General features: G+C 36.8%; 1 protein-coding gene across 2 annotated transcripts in view; it reads left to right on the top strand.

The window, feature by feature from the left end:
* The window catches only part of kcnh1b (potassium voltage-gated channel, subfamily H (eag-related), member 1b), an 82,071-nt gene that overhangs the window by 39,819 nt on the left and 20,983 nt on the right, over positions 1 to 21,269 (top strand). For both annotated transcript variants that reach the window (XM_022670127.2, XM_049465676.1), the window contains 2 exons: positions 7,350 to 7,549; positions 12,538 to 12,790. In XM_022670127.2, coding sequence (XP_022525848.2) covers positions 7,350 to 7,549; positions 12,538 to 12,790 — 453 coding nt within the window. The remainder of the gene's footprint in view (positions 1 to 7,349; positions 7,550 to 12,537; positions 12,791 to 21,269) is intronic.

Below are 21,269 nucleotides of genomic sequence, written 5' to 3'. Positions count from 1 at the left end.
CGCAGGTAAGCAGTGCGGTGAGTGGAGAGCAGGTGTAACGTGATCCTGTATCCTCCTGCGGGTCAGGACCCTGGCAGCAGTGTGCGGGACTCTCTGCAGGTGTGTGATAGAGCTTTTTATTAGAGCAGATAAAACAGCACTGCAGTAATCTAATCTCTAAATGATGAATGCATGAATAGGGAAATGGAACCTGTCTTGTTCTTAGATGTTCTCGAATGTACCAAACAAACATTTTGTCCATTATGGCCATTTTCTTGCAGCATGCTGCAAGAAAATGACAGTGACCAGTGCATCATCATCAGCAACTGTCATAACCAGTATGCTCATAATCAGTACGGCTAACGCTACTGTTTATAGGCCGTGTCTGCATATGATATATACCCCATATTTTATATCCTGACGACCCTATCCTCTGACTGTCTACCTGGTGTGTGATTAATGTCCATGTGGTGTTTCATCAACTCCACACTGTGACTAAAAAACACACTAACACACCCTGGTTGTGAATCACCAATGGCAAGGTTATGCGCTGTCTGCCATAGCAGCTAGGAAGGTGCTAGGCAGGGGAGAGCAAAACGATTCGTCCACTGACTGCATTAATAAATGTAGCCATTTTATTGCTCAAATGTTGATCTTGGACGTCTAGGGAGACATATGTGGAATTTTCTATCAGGTTTCATTTTAGAGATCAGCTTTTTGACAAAAATTACTTATGAAAAATGGCATTTTACAAAAATGAGACATGCAATACTGCTAAACTTAACCCCTGGAGATGCTGCGTCCTCAAATAGTGACATTAAATTTGTGCACCATGATACCTAAATTCACCCCTTGGCCTCATACAAAGACACTGCCCATACTATCTAGTGGTCACACGACATTAAACTCAATAAAAAAAATAATAAAACAAGATGGCAGGAATCCCAGTCAAAGGTTTCTACAGCCAGTCCAAACAGAGTTTTTAGTTTTAGTTTTTAGACTAAATGAGTTCTTCTGATCCCAAATTGCAAGGATACTTAAAAAAAATATGAGAATAAACTATTGTCACTGTACTGTTGCTATATACGACTTCCTGTACAAAGACAAAGTTTAGTTTTAATACTAGTTAGGTCCCACTAGTCCCAAATAGCTAGAATAAATAAAAAAATGCACATTAAGCACACGTCCAGCCCTCAGGAGGTTATAGGACTAAAAACTAAGAATTTATGAATTCTGGAGAGGTTTATTATTAGTCCACCAATCCAGGTATTGCAATCACAATTCTAAGGGCACTTAATTTTTTCAGAATTTAAGAACTTAAGCTTTGTAACCCTAATTAAACACATTAAATTTAATCAAACCAAATCAACTATTCAATCAGTTTTGTCACTTTATTCTCAAATGTTCTTGAACCGAAATAATATTGCATATTAAAAAATAACACAAATAACACCTTGTGTTATTTGGTACAATTTTATGTACAGTACCAGTCAAAAAATTTGGACACATCAGAAGTTGTTTTTTTTTTCATTATTTTAAAATGTTCTGCATTGTAGATTAAAAAAATAAAAGAAAAAAAATGAAGCTAGAATATGTTTTATATTTTTGATTCTTCAAATTATAAAAAAAATATACAACAGCTTTGAACATCTCTGCTGGATTTTCTCAGTCAGTTTTATAAGGTAGTGTCACCTGGAATTCAGGCTTTCAGTTAACAGCTGTGCTGAACTCATCAAGAGTTAATTACTTGAATTTCTTGTCTCTTAATGTAAAGTTTGAGAGCATCAGTTAAAGTAAAGTAGTGAAGAGGTAGAGTTACAGGTATACAGTGAATAGTGAATATTTAAGTAATATTTTAATCCATATTAAAGCAAGAACATCTTAACTAAGTAAAGAAAAAATACTTAAAGAAATAAAGGTCAGTCAATACGATACATTTCAAGAACATTGAAAGAGTCTTTAAATGCTTTTGCAAAGACCATCAACAATGTTATGATGGAACTGGCTCTCATCAGGACCACCCCAGGAAAGGAAGAGCAAGTGTTTCCTCTGTTGCACAGGATAGATTAGTCAGAGTTACAAAAGTTAACAGCTCCCCAGATAAGAGCACTTAAATGCTTCACAGAGTATTTTGGCTTGTTTAACACTTTAAAGGCTACCACTTCAAAATAAGAGTACCTTTATAAAGGGTTTATAAATGGTTTACAATTAGTTTTATGATGGTTACTAATTAGGTTGTAAATGCCTTAAAAATCATTAATAATCAGTTATAACACATACGTAGAAAGGGCAACAATGACCTGTTGTTTGTCAAATAGTGAACCCACTGCCATCTATATTGTTGCCCTTTCTACGTGTGTTATAACTAATTATTAATGATTTTTAAGGCATTTACAACCTAATAAGTAAACATTAATTAACTAATTGTTAATCATTTATAAACCCTTTATATAGGTAGTCTTATTTTAAAGTGGTACCCTTTTAAGTTACTACATGATTCCTTACGTGCTCCTTCATAGTCTGATGACTTCAGTATTATTATAATATTATTACAATGTAGGAAAAAACTTCAATTTACAACTAAATGACATGCCTGATTTAAATATATATGTATATATATATATATATATATATATATATATATATATATATATATATATATATATATTGAGACCCCTGTCTTTAGTAAATGATTGTGTTATTTTTGTGACATTTTTCGCCACAATTTGAGACTTCATTGAGATCTATACTAAACCTCAAAAGGAGATTACAGAGCTCTTAATCTTAGGAGACACGTTTCAGTAGATATTAAGATATTAGGTATTAGGTAGATCATTTTTTGATTGTGAGAAACTGCTGACTTGGGGGACTAATTGTCAGGGATGGAATCGATCTGTAAGGCCTCTGGTGCATACTCAGGGCAGGTGATGGAAAGGTGAGACGTTTCAGAGATCTCATTCAGGCACAGAGAAGCTCACACTGCAAAATTACAGTAAAATACTGGCAGCAGGGCTTCCAGCTGGGTTTACAGTTTCTATACAGTATTCTTAAATTCAAGATTCAAGATTTTTATTGTCACGTCACAGAGTACAGGTGTACATGTGAGTGCAGATTCCCACCAATGTGCAGAGAATAATATTTACAAGAAGAGTAATAAAATATAATATAATATAAAATAAGACATACAGATAGCTTTACAGTATAAACAATATACACAATACACTTAATATCAATAAACATGATAACTTACACTATAGACAAATATTGCACAGATGTAGATATGCAGATATCTAGAGTGTGTGTGGAAGTGAAGAAATATTCCAGTAGGTGACAGAATAACTATGAGTAAGTGCAGGTAAGAAAAATTTAAGTGGGGAGTGCAGGGTGCAGAATGCTGTATGTGCAATAATATGGGAAAGTCTGATAGATGCAGTGTAAAGTAAAGTGCAGGGTGCAGAGTTTGTATGGGTGTCAGTGGGGTGGGGAGGGTTGGGCAGAACACTGTTCTACTGGATGTTCCACAGCCTGGTCCCCTGGGGGAAGAAGCTGTTTTGGAACCGGCTCTGGTCTTAAAGCTTCTGAGCCTCCTTCCACTCAGCAGCTGTAATTGTAATAAAATACAATTTTAAAGATATTTGTTTTCATGACAGTTAGAAAAATGGAAGGTTTCAATCTATGAAATTACTTCACTGACAAACAAATAAAAAACATTAAATAAACCTAAAAAGTACATTATTACTGCAGCAGCTCAATGGACATACTGAGAAAATCCTTTGTCCCCCAGAGACATCAGGTTTTTTACTTGTAAAATGATGCTTCTACAGACTGAGTTAAATCCAGTAACATTATTGTCATGGATATCTATCCATATATGGATAGTTTACTATCCAAAATACAATGTTATTTGCATCTTGCCCTTGCTACCTGTTCTTCAATGTATTCTCTATGTAGTGTTATCTTGTTTTATTTTTATTTTTATTTTTTAAGTAAATGACAATACAACCACAACCTTACAGTACAGTCCTAGTCAAAAGTTTGGGCACACCTCTTCCTGTTCAGTGTTTCATATCTTTTTATGATTTTTTACATTGTAAAATTAATATTGAATATATTACATTTATACAGGAACACATGCTGAATTATACTTAGAATTTTAAAAAGTGTTTAATAAAGCAGAATATGTTTTATACTTTAGATTATTCTTCTCAGGATCACATGTATCTTTGAGGACAGATCTGCAGACTATTGGTTTTAATTTTAATCTCAGTGTCTTCATGAGGGAGAGTCACCTGGGATAGTTAAAGGAAGGAGTTCCTGGAGGTGCTGAACAATGGTTGCTGCTCCAGCTCATCTCAATTAAATCACCTCAAATCACCATCTCAGTTCATCAGTTTTAGATCAGGGGATTCACTTTTTTACTGTTTATTACGTAATTCTATATGCATCCTTTCATTGTTTTAATTGACCAGGCTTATATATCCAGGGGACGAACACACATAAGAAACATACTTTACAGTTTTACTCATTCACATGAGAAATACATACAAACTTGATTTGAACTAAAGTCAGGTCCCTAGGTTATTAGGTCATAAATTAGTCTTCTTCCCTCCAGGATATGTCAGGCACTTATTGTTATCACACTATTGCTGTCACACTTCCTGGCTTGATGTAATGTGAGTCTGTGAGGGAAATCTGCTTTTTCTTAGGCCAGAAATATCTTTTTATCTTTTATGGATAAACTAATAAGTATCAACATTTTCTTGTTAAATATTAATCTATAATGTAAAAAATGTATTAAAATCTGAATAATTTAACAACTTATCTTACTGTTGAATTTCAACTGAATTTTTACAGGTACACATGTTTTAAGTACACTGGATAGCTAAGGAGGCTGTGATAAAGTTGTGTACATAGTAGGGGTGGACGATATGGCCCTAAAATAATATCACGATATTTTATAGTATTTTCACGATAACGATACTCTTGGCGATATGACAAAATACTTAAAAAAACTATTTCAAAAATACAATATACACTGCAAGAAAATTTAAAAAAGTTTTTATTATTACATACAATATAATACTGCACACCCCTAAGTGATATATTAAAAAATACAAGAATTTTATCAGATTTGTAACAAAAGTAAATGATCCAGAATGTCATGATGCTAATAATGCACTCCAAATATCTCCATATATCCAGAATTAAAGTAAAATAAATGATTCTAGATAGATATAATCTGTCTCTAGCAAATATATATAATAGGAAATGGAATTGGTGATATGGCACAATATTTTAGGGTATAATGTATTGTAATATATTATATTTTTTTATAGACTAGGAGTTATACTTTAAGAATATTTTATAGTTTTACCACTGATTTGCTTTCTTTTAAAATCTTTTTTTATTGTACAGCACTTTGGTCGACACTTGATGTCTTTTAAATGTGCTTTTTAAATAAATTGACTTGACTTGACTTAATATTGTTTACGATATTTAAAAAATTGGGCGCTATTATCGTGTACGATACAATAAGGCACACCCCTAGTACATAGACAGGTGTATATTGGCAGACGACTTTATAAACAGAAATATATAAAGGCTATCATCTAAAAAGGATTGCCAGGCTGCAAAATTCTGACACATTAGACCTGGTTGAAGGTCTGTAAAGGACAAACCTTAAATATACTGTAAATCCTGTTCATTCTGCAGAGTACAAAATGAAGCTGATGACCAGAGCATAGGTCATCAAATCGTACTGGACTATATTTCATTGTTCCTTCTTAAATTAAAAATATTTTTAAAAAGGCTGTGAGGGTTTGATCACAGTCATCAAAATGCTTTAGACCTTCTATGGTGTACACGTGTTCATTTTGCACACACTATCAGACCTCACTCCAACTCTGATAATCACGTAGCCATACCATGAGCTGGCCAATGTTTAACCTCCACTCACAAGATAGCACCTCACATCTTATACAGGTGTGGGCATTTTTAAGACCCCACAGCAACACTTGATCAGTTTACATTATATATTGCTATTAAATGACTTTTGGTAATGACTAATTGGTTGGTGTGGTGCAGTGGATAACACTGCCGGTGAGCTACCTTGTGGGAGGCTGGAGTTTAATTCCAGGTCTGGGTGAATATTTTGTGCTGAACCAATAAGAGTCCTTGGGCAAGACTCCCAACACTACAACACTACACTGACCCACTTTTTATATAATAAAATAAAAGCATCAGCTAAATCAAGGGTGCAACTACATACCTTTTGAGGTGTAAGCAACCATACTATCGGCGCCCCCTCCCCTAAAATTATTTCTAGATGCAAAATATCAGGTATGTAATATAAAAAACAGCTTTGGCGACCCCTGTTCTATAATTTATTAGTTTTATGATTCACCATCTACTTACTTACTTGTTATGATCCATTATTGTAAATACAGTACCTGTCCTGCAGGTGTGACACGATGGGAAAAAAAAGCATGCCTGAGTGTGTTCTCTATGGGGCACGTTCTCAAGCACTTGTGTTTGGGATGAAGTGACAGGAGGGTAGATGGGGAAGGAGTGTATGGGCGCCTGATTAGTGCTGTGCTTCTGTTTTTTCGTGTGTATTTTCAAGGGCGTTTCCTGGGGCTCAGCCCAGTTAACCCTTGTGTGGTGTTTATATTTTTGTTACTCGTTTACTTTGTTACTTGTATTTAATTCAGCAAATTTAAGCAATTTTACATTAAAATGCTTTACACATGATTGCTTCACCTAAATTGCAAGCAATATAAACAGCTTACATGGTTAAAATTTTTAAAAATTTACAAATGAAGCAATGTTTATTTGAAAGGCGGAACTTTATCCTTGAACTGGCTCCGTGATTCATGTCAAGAGATTTTCTATTCACAGCGGACAGCGGTCTGTCTTCTCACTAATATTACAGCTGGGCTGAGTGACACGATTCGGGGCTAATGGAAGCCCAGGCCAGGCTACGCCCCTGTGTATTATCATACATGAACAAACAGCTGTTACAGAAAATACAGACTAGGAATAATTTTCTGGCACTGATATGGCGACCCCTCTGGTGCAGCGCCCCTATGCGTCGCATACGCTGCATACCCCCTTTTTGCACCACTGAGCTAAATGCTGTAAATGTACATGTACATTTCAGAAGGACAGTGCTTATCTACATACTGCTCCTGTTTCAAGAGCGTGCCTAAAATTTACACACACACACACACACACTATTGTGAAGTAGTCAATTCTAGTTATATTAATCTGAGAGAATATTATCTCTTGTTAAACAGGATACCAGTAGCATTAGCATTATAAAACATTCTGACCTTTTAACACTAACATTGTGTGTTTCTGTCTCTCTGCAGCTCTTCTGTACGCCACCATCTTTGGTAACGTGACCACCATCTTCCAGCAGATGTATGCCAACACCAACCGCTACCATGAGATGCTGAACAGTGTGAGGGATTTCCTGAAGCTCTACCAGGTCCCCAAGGGCCTGAGTGAGAGAGTCATGGACTACATTGTCTCCACTTGGTCCATGTCCAGGGGAATCGACACTGACAAGGTATCTGTCCCTGAGCACAGCTGCAGTTCAGCCATCCAAACACTTTACTCTGCCTGTCCTCAGTGCTCACTGCACACTGTCTCACACGGTGTCACTTATCTTTATTATTTAAATATCATTATTGCATAGTAAGATGAGTGTTTTACAGACGTGGGAACAAGTCACTAAGTTATAAGCAGGTAGTAGGTTTCAAGTCTTGACACTCAAGTCCCAAGCCAATATGTGCAGGGCTGTAAGTAGAGATTGTACATATAAATGTTTTTTGTTAAAGGTCTCATTTCATGTTTTTTCTCAATAATTTTACGATGGTCTCTAGTATAAAGAAATGGCTTGTGACTGTTTTTTTGTGAAAAATTGCTCCAGAGCTCCTGTTTTAAGCTGGTTTAGTTTGTTGGAGGAGTGTGGGCGGGGAAGAATTTGGTATTTTTTTGTATTTTTTTGTATTTTGGTATTTTTCTTATTTACTGTGATAATCATTTTGGAGTTTACTCATTATCATCGCTGTCCAATGAAAAACAAGGATCTCCATTTTTGTCGATTTTGTGTTTAATAATTTGAACAAACTGTCCCTTGCACTCTACCAAAATTTCTTCATGAAAGGATCAATAGAAATACTTCAAAATCACCTGAAATAAAGTATTTTAACATTGAAATTTAATTTTTTTCTCTTTCCTGTGAAGTTGCTCTTTTGGAGATACTTGTTTTTTATCTAATTGGCTTACAGCACAGTGAAGCTCCCTCCCTGGCTCTGCGGTTGGATGTAAATCCGGTGGCTTTTCCTAATTCACTCTTTTTTTTAAGTCTGTTTTATCTTTTATTGATTAATGCAGGCGACTGAGGTAAAAGAACCAGAGCTTAGATTCTCTGCCCGAACCCGACCTGACCCGAGGCTCCAGAAAACAGTCTGAGGTGTAGGCATCTGTTTTTTAATTATAAGGAAAACTGAAAGTGAAAAAACATTTGTGTTAACTGAATCTAATAAAAACGGTAATTAAAAGAAAAAACAGAACTAACTGGAATTGCACTGTATGTTTATAAAACTAACTAAAACCAACTGAAATTACTGATAGAGTACCCTCATTTTCGTGTTTAATTTATTTATAAGGGCTGTTTTCACTCCCGGAGTTGTACAGCAGGCGGTGTTGTGCCGATTCTGTTGGCGAATTCAGCAGGGAATCGGATTCGTCACAGCAGCAGCAACGCAGCGACACCTCGTGGTCCGTGGCGTTAGTTCTCGTATAAAGCGCTCGTGCTAACCGCAAAATACGACAGAAAACACTGAGAAACTGCAGAATTATGTATGGGACTAGAATATGAGCACGAGGAGATAAAAGAGAAACAGGAGATACAGTGTGTGAGAACCTTTACCTGTGAGTAGCTCATCTATCTCTCTCTCTCTCTCTCTCTCTCTCTCTCTCTTTCTCTCTCTCTGTGTCTTTCTCTCTCTCTCTCGTTTGTTTCTTAGCTTCATCTCTCTGATAAAACTAATAAAAACTAGCAAGCCCACTCTAAAAACGAATTAAAACTTACGGAAAAAATAAAAACAAAATAAAATTTAAAATGTTATAATCACGTAGCTCTGGGCGCACGTGAACGCCTCCGTGTTTGACTTGCAGCACTGTGTGTAGCTGTTCTTAAAAATCATTTTAATGAAATAATAGTTCTATGCTTCTATGTTACAGTGTTAATTAACATAATTCTGATTATATTTCACTCATTCAATCAGCCTGGAAACAGCCAGTTTATGGTTCGGGTTGGGTCGGGCTCGGGCAGAACGTGCACGGGCTCGGGCTGGGTCAGGTCGGATTTTTTGGGCCCGATCTAACCTTTAAAAGAACAGTTTTATGTGCAGCATGTATATACACATGCAGATGATCTACTGTATTTTAAACAGAGCAAGGTATACTTCATAAAAGGCAATGTGTGCACTCTTACAATGCTGCTGCTGCTACAATTTAAAATACAGCAGCTTGTTAAAAACCCTTAACATGCCTTGTCCCATATATGGGTTACAGGTGTAGGTGATACAAAACCCTTTTTTCTGCAGTAAAATAAGTTATTTACATTCTGAAAACTTTAAGGGATTTGAAATCTCTTACAGGACACTTGGAGAAGCTGCCTGATTTCTCTCTACTCCACTTAATAATTCCAGATCAGTAACAGGAATCAAACTAAATTCTGCAGGTTTGAAAATAGACGTAAAAACTACTAAAAATCACTCATTAGGACTCCCCCTATCACTAGTAATGCCCCAACACATCAGGATTGTGAAGACTAACACATGCCTCCTCTGATACATGTGAAGTCAGACTCCGCTTCTTTTCAAGCTGCTGCTGATGCAGCATTGCCGAGCAGCATCACAGCGCTAACGCTCGGAGGAAAGCGCAGCGACTCGGTTCTGATACATCAGCTCACAGACGCCCTGTGCTGCAGACATCACCCTAGGAATGATGTGGGGAGAGAGCGCCATCTACCCACCCGGAGGGAGCAGGGCCAATTTTGCTCCCTCTGAGCACCGGCAGCTTGATGGAAAATACTTTATTTTTTATATTTTCTGTTACAATTACAATTATGCTTTTCAGTAATTATGAATAGAACTCCTCAAGATTTAGTGGTGTAATGTCAGGCAGACAATAGATAACAATCCTGGCCTATTAAGGGGTTCATATATTTTATGTAGTTTATTGGCCTTTTGGCAGTGCAATCAGCAAGAGTACTGCCTTGTATTGTATTTTATTGTATTGATTCTGCATATAAATTGATCAAATGTTGCATCAAACGAATCACATATTAAAAATCAGAGTGGTCCAGAGGACTAAGGGGCTGTGTAATCTGTGTAATGCTGCTTGCCATCATGGTGTGTAGATGGTGTTCTCTCTGTTGTTCAGCACAGGCGTTTGGTCCTGCTGTTTGTCCAGCTTTGTCAAACCTGGTCAGGTTAACCATGCTTTAAGACCAGCTAAACCATTGTGTGATTGAATATAATATAATATACAAAAAAGTAATTTCATAATCCAGGTTTAAATTTTAATCTCACTCTATACCGCTGGATGGTTGCCAATTTAAATCCAAATTACATCCAACCTGCTAGTTATTATGCGCATCACGCAGGACCCTCAGACACACCCACCTTGGGCAGTCCTCTACACTCCTGCATGCACCATATGTCACCTTTTTTCCTGCTCATGTTTGTCTGTTTGTAAATGTGCCTGTATAATGCAGAGCAAAACAACACTAATATATTAGACTGTATTATTTTCTTACTTGGTCCACACCATAGAAACTGAACTAGAGATACAGAGCTTTTCCTTTATTAATCATTAGTTGTTGGGATCAGAAATATCAGTTAAATATATCATATAGCAGATGAACACAGTGATACTTGAGAAGTGAAATGAAGGTTATAGGAATTACAGAAAATGTGCAATAATTGTTTAATCACAACTAGACAGGTGCATAAATTTTGCTCTGCAACAGAATAATTACATAAATATATAGTAGTTCCTCCTTTAGCAGAAATAACAGCCTCTAAACTCTTCCTATAGCTTCCAATGAGAGTCTGGCTTCTGGATGAAGGTATTTTGGATCATTCTTCTTTACAAAACATTCAAATCATCTACAGTTCAGTCAGGTTTGATGGTTTCCGAGTCTGAACAGCCTTTATGCTTTAAATTACACCACAGATTTTCAATAATATTTAGGCGGAGTCTGAGATGATCATTTTAAAACATTGTTTTTAGAGCAGAGTTTAGTGTTTAGAGTTTAGGGTCGTTGTCTTGTTTAAGTATCCAGCCCCGGTGCTTCAACTTTAAACTTCAACTTTCTCACTGAACATTGTTCTTAAGAATCTGCTGATATTGACTGAAATCCATGCAACTCTCAATTTTAACAAGATTCCCAGTATCTGCACTGATCACACCCCCCACAGCATGATGAACCACCACTCGATTTTACTGTGGGGAGCAGTAAAGTGTTTGTGTTGGAATACTGTGTTGTTTTTCCTCCATGCATAAATAACCGCCCTCTAAATAACTAAATTTTAATTTCATCAGTCCACAGAACCTTAATCCTGAATAAAGCTGTCTTGTTTAAATCTGCTTTAGCTTTAGTTTTACCTCAAGTGACTCTGTTTGTGGTGCAGAAAAGGCTTCTTTTGCATTTCTCTCCCATACAGCCTCTCCTTGTGTAAAGTGTGCTGAATAGATGAACGATGCACAGAGACTCCATCTGCAGCAGGATTATGTTGTTGTAGGTGTTTGGAGCTGCTCTGTGTGTTGAATATGACTGTTCTCACCATCCTTCTCCTCTGATTATCTGAGATTTTCTTGTTCTGCAACTTAAGGTCTTTAACTAGAACTGTGTCTGTGGTTCTTCCATTTCCTCACTCTGTTCCTCACAGTGGAAACTGCAGCTGAAATCTCTGAGATTATTCAGCTTTTTTATCCTTCCTCTAAACCATGATGTTGAATTGTGTTTTGAGGCTTCCATGCTGCCACTCTTCAGAGAAGATGCAAAGAGGAGAAAAAACTTTCAATCGGCACCTTAACCCTTTCACATTTGGATTCATGTTTGTTGATGAAGGGTCAATTAACTCCCCAAATTTAAACACCTGCATAATTATGATTACAAAATTTTCTGTAAATCCTATAAACTTCATTTTACTTCTTAAATATCAGTGTGTTCATCTGCTATATGATTTAACTGAAATTGCTGATCCAAACAACCAATGATTTATAAACGAAAATCATTAAATTATCAGGGGTACTCAAACATTTTCATACCACTGTATAAACTATTAATTAGGTATTAATAAGGTATATAATTTGTCATTGCAGAGCACGTCGCTCTTTCTGCAATGTGATTATTGAACATATCGATACGATATATTGAACACTCCTGGAATCCAAAATGTAAATCTGCTAAACCGGCTATCAGAGATACCTGTCATCAGAGAGAGAGGAATGATTTGATCTGTTATTTTTCTTCAGGTGTTGCAGATCTGCCCGAAGGACATGCGAGCAGATATCTGTGTCCACCTCAACAGGAAGGTGTTTAAAGAGCATCCTGCGTTCCGCTTAGCCAGCGACGGCTGTCTGAGAGCTCTCGCCATGGAGTTCCAGACTGTACACAGCGCTCCGGGGGACCTCATCTACCACGCGGGCGAGAGCGTGGACAGCCTCTGCTTCGTGGTCTCTGGATCCTTGGAGGTCATTCAGGACGACGAGGTGGTCGCCATTTTGGGTGAGTTTATTTACTCAAAACATCTATAGTTGTGTTCAAATGTTTGAGCATACTGGTAACCATGAGCATACTGTTACCATCAACCTGATCTCCAACAGATATAGAGCCCTATATTAGTGACCTATAGATGAACTGGTAACTGTGCACTGTACAGCTTGAATTAGGTTGTGTTAGTGTGTGAGGGCGCAAAAATATGCCTTGCACGACTCGAAACACCAAAGACATGCATTATTTTTTTATTAGTGTGTTTTTGTGTGTCACCTTCCATTCCGTTTAAGAGCCAGGTGAGCTCTGACTTTGGTGGATTGCTATTTTAATGGTGCAGTTACCTGGATGTGTCCAACAAATGCTTCTCAACCGAGGAAACTGAGCTGCTGATTCATGCTGTGAACAGCAATGTTATTTTATTGTGTATTCTCTTTATTGTTGATGTAAACGTTGGGTTTGTGCACTGCTATGTGTGCATGCGTGTGCACCACATCTGTGTTGCCAAGATAGGAATGGACATTTGACTTTTGACTGTTGTCAGGGTTTTAATCAGTCAGTGGTGCTGCTGTGTTTTCTGTTGCCAAGACAGCAATACACCAAACATGTAGCAGAAATTTAACACACCTTCCTTCCAGACCACCACGCCCATCAGTGTTGATATATTTGTAAGCGACTCTGCTATTGAAATGATGCAGGCTGACCATATGAAAATGTACTGTGGACGGGGTGTAAGACAACAATGAGCATCATAGCGCACCTTGCATAAAAATGACCTTCATTGAAGAGTCATCAGAAGACAACTTCCTGTGTCCGCACCAAAATTCAGCAGTAAAATTAATGAGATTGAGCTTGAGATTGAGATTTTTATATAAAGCTTTTATATAATGCGATTCCAATTTCAGAATTTCGTTACAAAATCCAATTGCCAATACTCTTCATAATAAAGTAATATAACAGTAGCATTATATCACTTGCATAAAGTTATTTTTAAATCATCATCGCAATAATTCCTGGGACAATATATTATCCATTAAAAACAATTACAAGGTAACAAATCTAAGGGTGACCAACACAAACTGCTGCAACAGGTTTAAAGCTTCTCTCTCTGATTTTATTTTATCTACAGTGAGTGATTAAACACAGTGTTTAAAAACTCCAGCAGCACTGCTGCTGTATCTGATCCACTCGTAATAGCACAACACACACTGATCCCACCATTGTTGATCCGTATTTGATCGGTGTATTGACCTTTAGTGACCCCAACATCAGACATATGGTCATATGGCCAGCAGTGTGTTATTGAAAGTCAGGGGGCTTCGATGGCAGAGAGTTGCTTCTTTATTTAGAGAACTCTGTTAGTTCTGCTTTAAACTAGGGGTGTGACGAGACACTAATATCACAAGACGAGACAAGACTTTATAAGAAATAGAAATAAGAATAAGAATAAAAAATTAAAAAATAAAACTTTTCTAGATCTTATATAGTGCAAACAATAAGTGCAAACCACAACCAGTCATATTAAGACTATGCTTGAAGTGAAACAGGGACAGAACATGTTTTTAAATACAGTACAGAGTTAAGGGATTAGTACAGCTGTCTATGAAACAGTCACGTGTAGGATTTACTTACAGTATTTATATATGGTTTGTGTCTTGTTGGTCACTCTGTTACTGTTTATTGTTTCCACTGGAGCCAAAATGCAGCCAGACATACAACTTAAAAGTAGCAGAAGCATCTTCTATACAAATACCTGAATTTTCCTCTTCTGCTGAGAGCTGCTCTCACTGCTCAGACACCACACTCGCTGCTATCACTACTGTGTTGCCAGATCCCTCTTAAAAAGTCCACACTAAACTTTTTTTTCCAGCGAGTCAGGTTTAAGCTTGACGAGAAATATCGCCAAGTTTTAATCTCGCCACACCCCTACTTTAAACTCAGGAATGGGATTGCCTCTACTTTAGATATATTACTCATAATGACCCTGGTGGCAAGGTCATACAGCAAGAATAGGAACGTATAGATGTATAAATATGTATTTGACCCTTTAACCTGTGGTCTATTAGATTATTTGTGTTAGAGGAAGCTCCAAGCTGTCTGCCAAGACATGTGAAACAAACATGCACAGACCAAAATTGCACAGAGATGGCAGAACTACAAAATTGTATATAATACAATTATATATAATACAGCGCCTGCATTACCTGGTCTGGTTTGGGAACTGCAACAATTCAGACTGCAAGACCCTACAGAGGATAGTGAGGACAGCTGAGAAGATCACTCACACAGACTCTTCGCTCTGATGCCGTCCGGCAGAAGCATCCAAGCCTCCACTACCGGACTCTGCAACAGCTTCATTCACCAGGCAGTCAGACTCCTCAATGCACAGAGACAGAGCTGAACCCCACCCCACCCACCACTCACCCAACACACACACACACACAAAACTGAACTGTCCCTCCCCCCCTACTTGCTTCTACTCTCAAAACTCTCTATCTCAGTAACTGCTGTGATTATATATGTTCTATATGTTACAGTATGATGTTACACATCTCTGCACCTTATCCCCACTATACACTTTATTATACCGTATCGGTACTGCACTGTCCTGTCTTTTAAATTGTCTCGTCTTTCATTACACTGTGTACCTGTACTCAGATGTAATGACAATAAAAGCCTCTTGACTTGATACAATAGTACAATAAAACAAGACAGGAACAAGAAGTACCTAGAAATAAAAAAAACGAGACACACAAGGGCTGAACTACAAATCAGAATTGTAGTTTAAAACATCAGTTTTAACACTCTGCTCACAAAAAAAATGTCTGGTTTAAATCGGGCTTGGGCTCATAATGATAGTGTATGAGGCGGGCCAGGTCGGGCTCAGACAGAACGGATAGAGGCACAGGGTCGGATAGAGTCAGGATGGAGTTTATTGTGCCGGATCTGACCCACCACCCAAAACAACTGCTCTGGGGTGGTCCTGTGGGGTCCTGACCATTTTAAAAGCAGTATGACTACATTAACAGCAGAGATGATAACTGTGTGTGTAAAAGCAACAAGGTGGTAATAATATTCTAAGTTACTTTTTGGGTTGAGCTGCTCACTTTAGCTAAATGTTTTCAGCTTTTTATTAAATGTACTTCAGAAGGCATTGTCACTGTGCTTCTTTAAAATATATATAAAATATAAAAAATATAAAAATATAAAATATAAAAAATAATATAAAAGGAAGCCTGTATAACTTATTGAGGTCTTAAGTCTTATGGTCAGTTTCATTGGTCAAAAAAAGGAAAAAAAAAACACTATATTGCTTAGTATTTTTAAATTCTTTCGAATTTTATTTTTTCTTAAAATCATGCAAAATCTTGTAAAATCAGTGTAAAATGTACATATACCCCTATATCCTCCTAAAAGTGAACACAGTATGTCTTGCAATTTCACACAGTATGTCTTGCAGTATGTCTTGCAATTTCACTAGACCTGTTTTTTTTTTCCAAGAGCTCTGTCTTCAGTACCTACAGGCACCCAGATTAGGAAATGCTGCTGTAATACTTTGAGCAGTAATTCAGCATGAGGAAGAAATGGAATACTGAAATGGTTTAAGCTGTGCTGGATGAAGTTCTCTGTGTGTGGACTCTTACACTGTTCTTTACAGTTAAGTGAGTTATTTAATTGGACATCCCAGGGGTTCTGTGCAGCACACAGCCTCAGAGAGCGGAATCACAGTCTCATTACCGATTATTCTGCTTTTTAATTAACGAAAAGTATAAGGTTAAACTCATCAATGCTGTCCCTTTAGGAGAAGGAGTCTCTGGAACAAGCTCTGAGATTGGACCCTGTTACTGTGAGCCGGCCTTCATTACTGGGAGTCAAATTATTATAACGAGGGATCAGAGTTTGCCGGCTGCATGTGAATATTGCTCTGATAATAATTCTATTAGTTGTAGAAGTAGGTTGGCTCACTGTCACTGAGATCAGAGTTGGATGAGCTTGGACGGTACCCTTGAGTCAGACCTATTTGGAAGGCCAATTACCCCACCCACACTATTTGATCTTTTTTGGCGGCAAAACACACACACACACCTCTCTTTATCTGCTAACTTTAACATGTTCTGTTATTCTCGTCGTTCGTCGAACCTTGTGTTCTCAACCACACCTTCACAGTTTGAACTGCAGAGCAATGCGGTATTACAGACGCACACAGAGGCAACACATTGAGATTCTGTCATAGGTTGCCAGATCTGTATTGAACTCTCAATGGGGTTGCCAGTTAAATACAGAACCCTAACTGGGGGGATTCTGGCAATGGTTGTAAGCTCTGAAGAAACTCGTGTGAGACCATAAAGGAGAGAAGTTGTTGGTTTATGGTAAAACCAGCTCAGTACTTTTATACTGTTCTGAAGACATCCATTACAAGATGATTAAAAGATTTACCTGCATTTTGTGAAATTCAGTCAAATAGATTTTTTTGAATAAATAGTACTTGCAATGCCCCAACACTAGAAGAGTAAAGACTAGCACATGCCTCCTCTGATACATGTGCAGTGCAGTCTAGAACTCTGTTATGTTGGATCTGTATGCTATAGGATTGTGTAACAGCCATTAGCCCAGGTAACATTTAATTGGTAGAGGGATTATTTAACTGATTATTTAATATTTAATTTTATTTAATATCAGCAACATCACCACATGTAAAAAGCTGAAGAGGAAGATTGTGTAGATTATATAATTTATTAGATGTATTCTAAACATTTTAGAATTTATAATGCCCTACCTCACCCCTGCCTTTCGCACGTTCTAAAAATCTGGGGATAGACATCAACCTCAAGATGCTTCAAGAATCTCATAGAACTGAAAACCACAATCCAGACCAAAGAACCAAAATTTGATCTGACCAAAAGAGGTGGTCTTGGTCTGGATCTGCTGAAGCATGATCTGGTTCGTCTGCAGTGTGAAAACACTTTTCTAGGTGGTTCCAACTTTCAGACCATTTACAGGAAGTTGAGGCAGTCTGTCCTGAGCCTTAAAACAAACCAGAAGGGGGCGCTGAGTGGTCCAGTGGTCTAAAGCGCTGCCACTATGAGCAGGAGGTTGCAGGTTTGAACTCCCACTCATGCAGCTTTACCATCAAGCTGTCGGCGATCAGAGGGAGTACAATTGGCCCTGCTCCCTCCGGGTGGGTAGATGGCGCTCTCTCCCCACATCACTAAACGGTGATGTCCGCTGCACAGGGCGTCTGTGAGCTGATGTATCAGAACCGAGTCGCTTCGCTTTCCTCCGAGCGTTAGCGCTGTGATGATACACGGTAATGCTGCATCAGCAGCAGCTCGAAAAGAAGCGTTGTCTGACTTCACATGTATCAGAGGAAGCATGTGTTAGTCTTCACCCTCCTGGTGTGTTGGGGCATCACTAGTAATAGGGGGAGTCCTGGTGAATGGGTTGGGTAATTTGCTGTGTCAATTGGGAAGAAAATGGGAAAAAAATATAAATAAAATTAAATAAAACAAACCAGAAGAAAAAAGAAGTGGTGTTGTAACGAAATCTGATTCCCTTCTTGTTTAGGCGCATCACACAGCAATAAAGGAACAACAGATTGTGGTTCTGGTGATTCTGTATCTACTGTGACTTTAAATTAACCCTTATTTATAAACAGAAATAAAAGGCAATTCCAACAAAGAAATACAAACACCCAAACCTTGGTGCAGACTCTAGTCCAGACATTCAGGTGTGAAAATGACCACAGGAATCTCTTTTTAAATATTAAAAAATGTTTTTTTTTTTCTTTTTATTTATACTCTTTAGAAGTAATCTAAGTAATCTTTAGGTAACCCATTAGTTTATAGTAACAGACATTCTAAGCAGGGATGCACAGATGTTTGCATGCCACTGTACATATTCAGTGTTAAATAACTAAGTTTTATCTACACCATAAACTTGGATAAGCTGAATTTACTTAAATAATTTGAGCCAATTTGTTGCCTTGGTTTTTAAAGTAATGTTTACTGAAGACTTGAGTTCATTAGACTTAACACGTTCAGCTATTATGCCTAAATTGTGCATTAATTTAATTGCTTTGCACAACAATTTTACTTTGAATCATGGTAAATAAAGATTTGCCTTTAGTCTTCTTTTTAGTATTTAGTAATGTAAAATGTTGATTTAAAATACTCATAAAAAATAGATGGAGAAAAAAAGGCTATCGATTAAACAGTATAGCACACAACCAGCAAAGTTACTGCAGTCCTTGCTCTTACAGCCTACAACATAGAGGCCAAGCAGGTAATTATAACATGTGAGCTATAAGTTTACCTAAGATAGCCTGGGGGGAATCACTACACACTGACGCTGAGTATCAGTAAATGTGGGACACACCCAGTAGTATGCGAATAGATTGTTCCAAATTTAATTAAAAAAAAATAGTGGTTTGAATTGATTAAAAATGTGATCAAATCCAAACAATATTCTGTGAATATCTGCGATTAATCGCACTTGTTCTTCAAAAGACGTAAGTTTTTATAGTGAATATTTAAATGTAAGTAAAGAATGAATGTAAGAAATGTAATTGTATTTATATTATTGGTTTACAATTAAATACTATTACTAAAACTACATACTAGTATATAGTTGTATGTTTGAGGGGAGATAAAACCAATGTGGGGCGCTGAAATAAATAATTCATAATAAATTTTACAGAGGAAACTTGTTATACTTTATTAACTTATTTTAACTCTATTAACTTAATTAACTCAGTATAAAAGAGCGTTTTTACACCTGTAGTTGGTTTCTATGGTCTGGATCAGATGATTAGTTGGAGCGTTTCTCCCTCAGTTTGGTTTGGTTTCACACAGGCTAAACGCACCAAAATGTGCACCAATAAACCTCTAATTGGTCATAGCGAGAAGATTTTGTGTTCCAGTGTGTATATCTGTGCAGTGTGAAGCTGCTTTAACACAGAACGCTGAATTTACTGCTGCCCTTTTTAAACACAGTGTTTTCAATGGGACGTGCAGGGCAGATGTATTAAACAGAGTGTCTGGGCTGTGTGCAGTGAACGCTGCACAAACAGCGCTCTTAGTGTATAAACAGCGTGGAGCAGCAGAGACAGCGTTTTTTCATACCAGTATATTATCTGGCTAATATGTCTGATTAAACTGTGCCTTATCAGCAGTTTAGCTCAATTAAAAATGAATAAATTTGAATGCTGGGTGGGACAAAGGCCAGATCACAGTCTCACCACAAATGTACCGCTTCAGAAAAAAACCAATGCATTGGGCAGATTACAGCAGAAGTTGGAGTTAAAAATAATAACTTATTACTGATTCCATATTAATCGCATGTGTTAACACTTTAACGTTGACAGCTTTAAAAAACTAATACCAGATATTATAAGTGGATTCAACTCAAAGATCTTAAAATGTATTATTGTATATAGTCTGTGGTCACAAAATCTCAAAATAGTCAGAAAATTGGTATATTAATAATTAATTGGTACACTGAAAAAATTATGCGTAAAATTTACAACTTTCTGCGTTTGTTTTTTTAAGTAAATTTAATTTCAGATCAATGTAAGTAACTTCAACTCGGTTTTAAGAATTAAATGTTACACAGAGTAAATAAGTGAACTGAACTTCAGTCAATCCTTTCTTTTAATAAACTTTACTTCATTTCAGTTACATACAATATTACCTAATTACAATTACTTAATTTATACAATATTATTATATATAATTTTAGTTAAAACACATATTCAAATATTTACATAATCTCAAAGATTTATTTTGTAAACAGATCAAGTCTCACTGTCTCAACACATGGATGGCATGTAATATATTATTTATAGTAAACTAGTATAAAGAATGTATTACATGTCGTCCATGTGTTGAGACACTGTAATATGTGTGTTTTAACTGAAAATATTTACATTTTAGGAATTATAATTTATTATGTATCATAAATTATTTGAGTAATATTGTATAAATTAATTAACTGTAATTAGGTAATATTTTATGTATAAAGTAAGTAAAGTTTACTAAAAGAAAGGATTGACTGAAGTTCAGTTCACTTATTTACTCTATGTAACATTTAAATCTTGAAACCGAGTTGAAGTTACTTAAATTCATTTGAAATTAAATTTACTTAAAAAAGCAAATGCATGAAGCTTTTTAAGTAAATTTTACACATATTTTTTTCAGTGTAATAAATTGATAATCGTATGTTAAATGTACTTTGAACTCAAACAAAATGTGGGTTTACAGTATGTTTTTCAGACAGGTTCTTGACTTTGTCACATGTTCCAGTACATTAACTTCTAATCTCATTTATAAACATGAGTAATATTTCATATTGCCCCAGGGGGGAAAATCCTCTCTAACTGGTGCTGAGCTGACCTTTACTGCACATTCAGTTTCTGGTGAACCATGAAGCACTGGCACTTGTGCATGAAGGTAATGGAGGGATATAACCTCCCTCTCTCTCTCTCTCTCTCTCTCTC

The sequence above is a fragment of the Astyanax mexicanus genome, chromosome 16 (genome assembly GCF_023375975.1).
Source record: "Astyanax mexicanus isolate ESR-SI-001 chromosome 16, AstMex3_surface, whole genome shotgun sequence".
In the NCBI taxonomy this organism is placed as follows: domain Eukaryota; kingdom Metazoa; phylum Chordata; class Actinopteri; order Characiformes; family Acestrorhamphidae; genus Astyanax; species Astyanax mexicanus.
The sequence above is the reverse complement of the archived record's forward strand: the minus strand, read 5'-3'. Positions and strand labels throughout refer to the sequence as shown.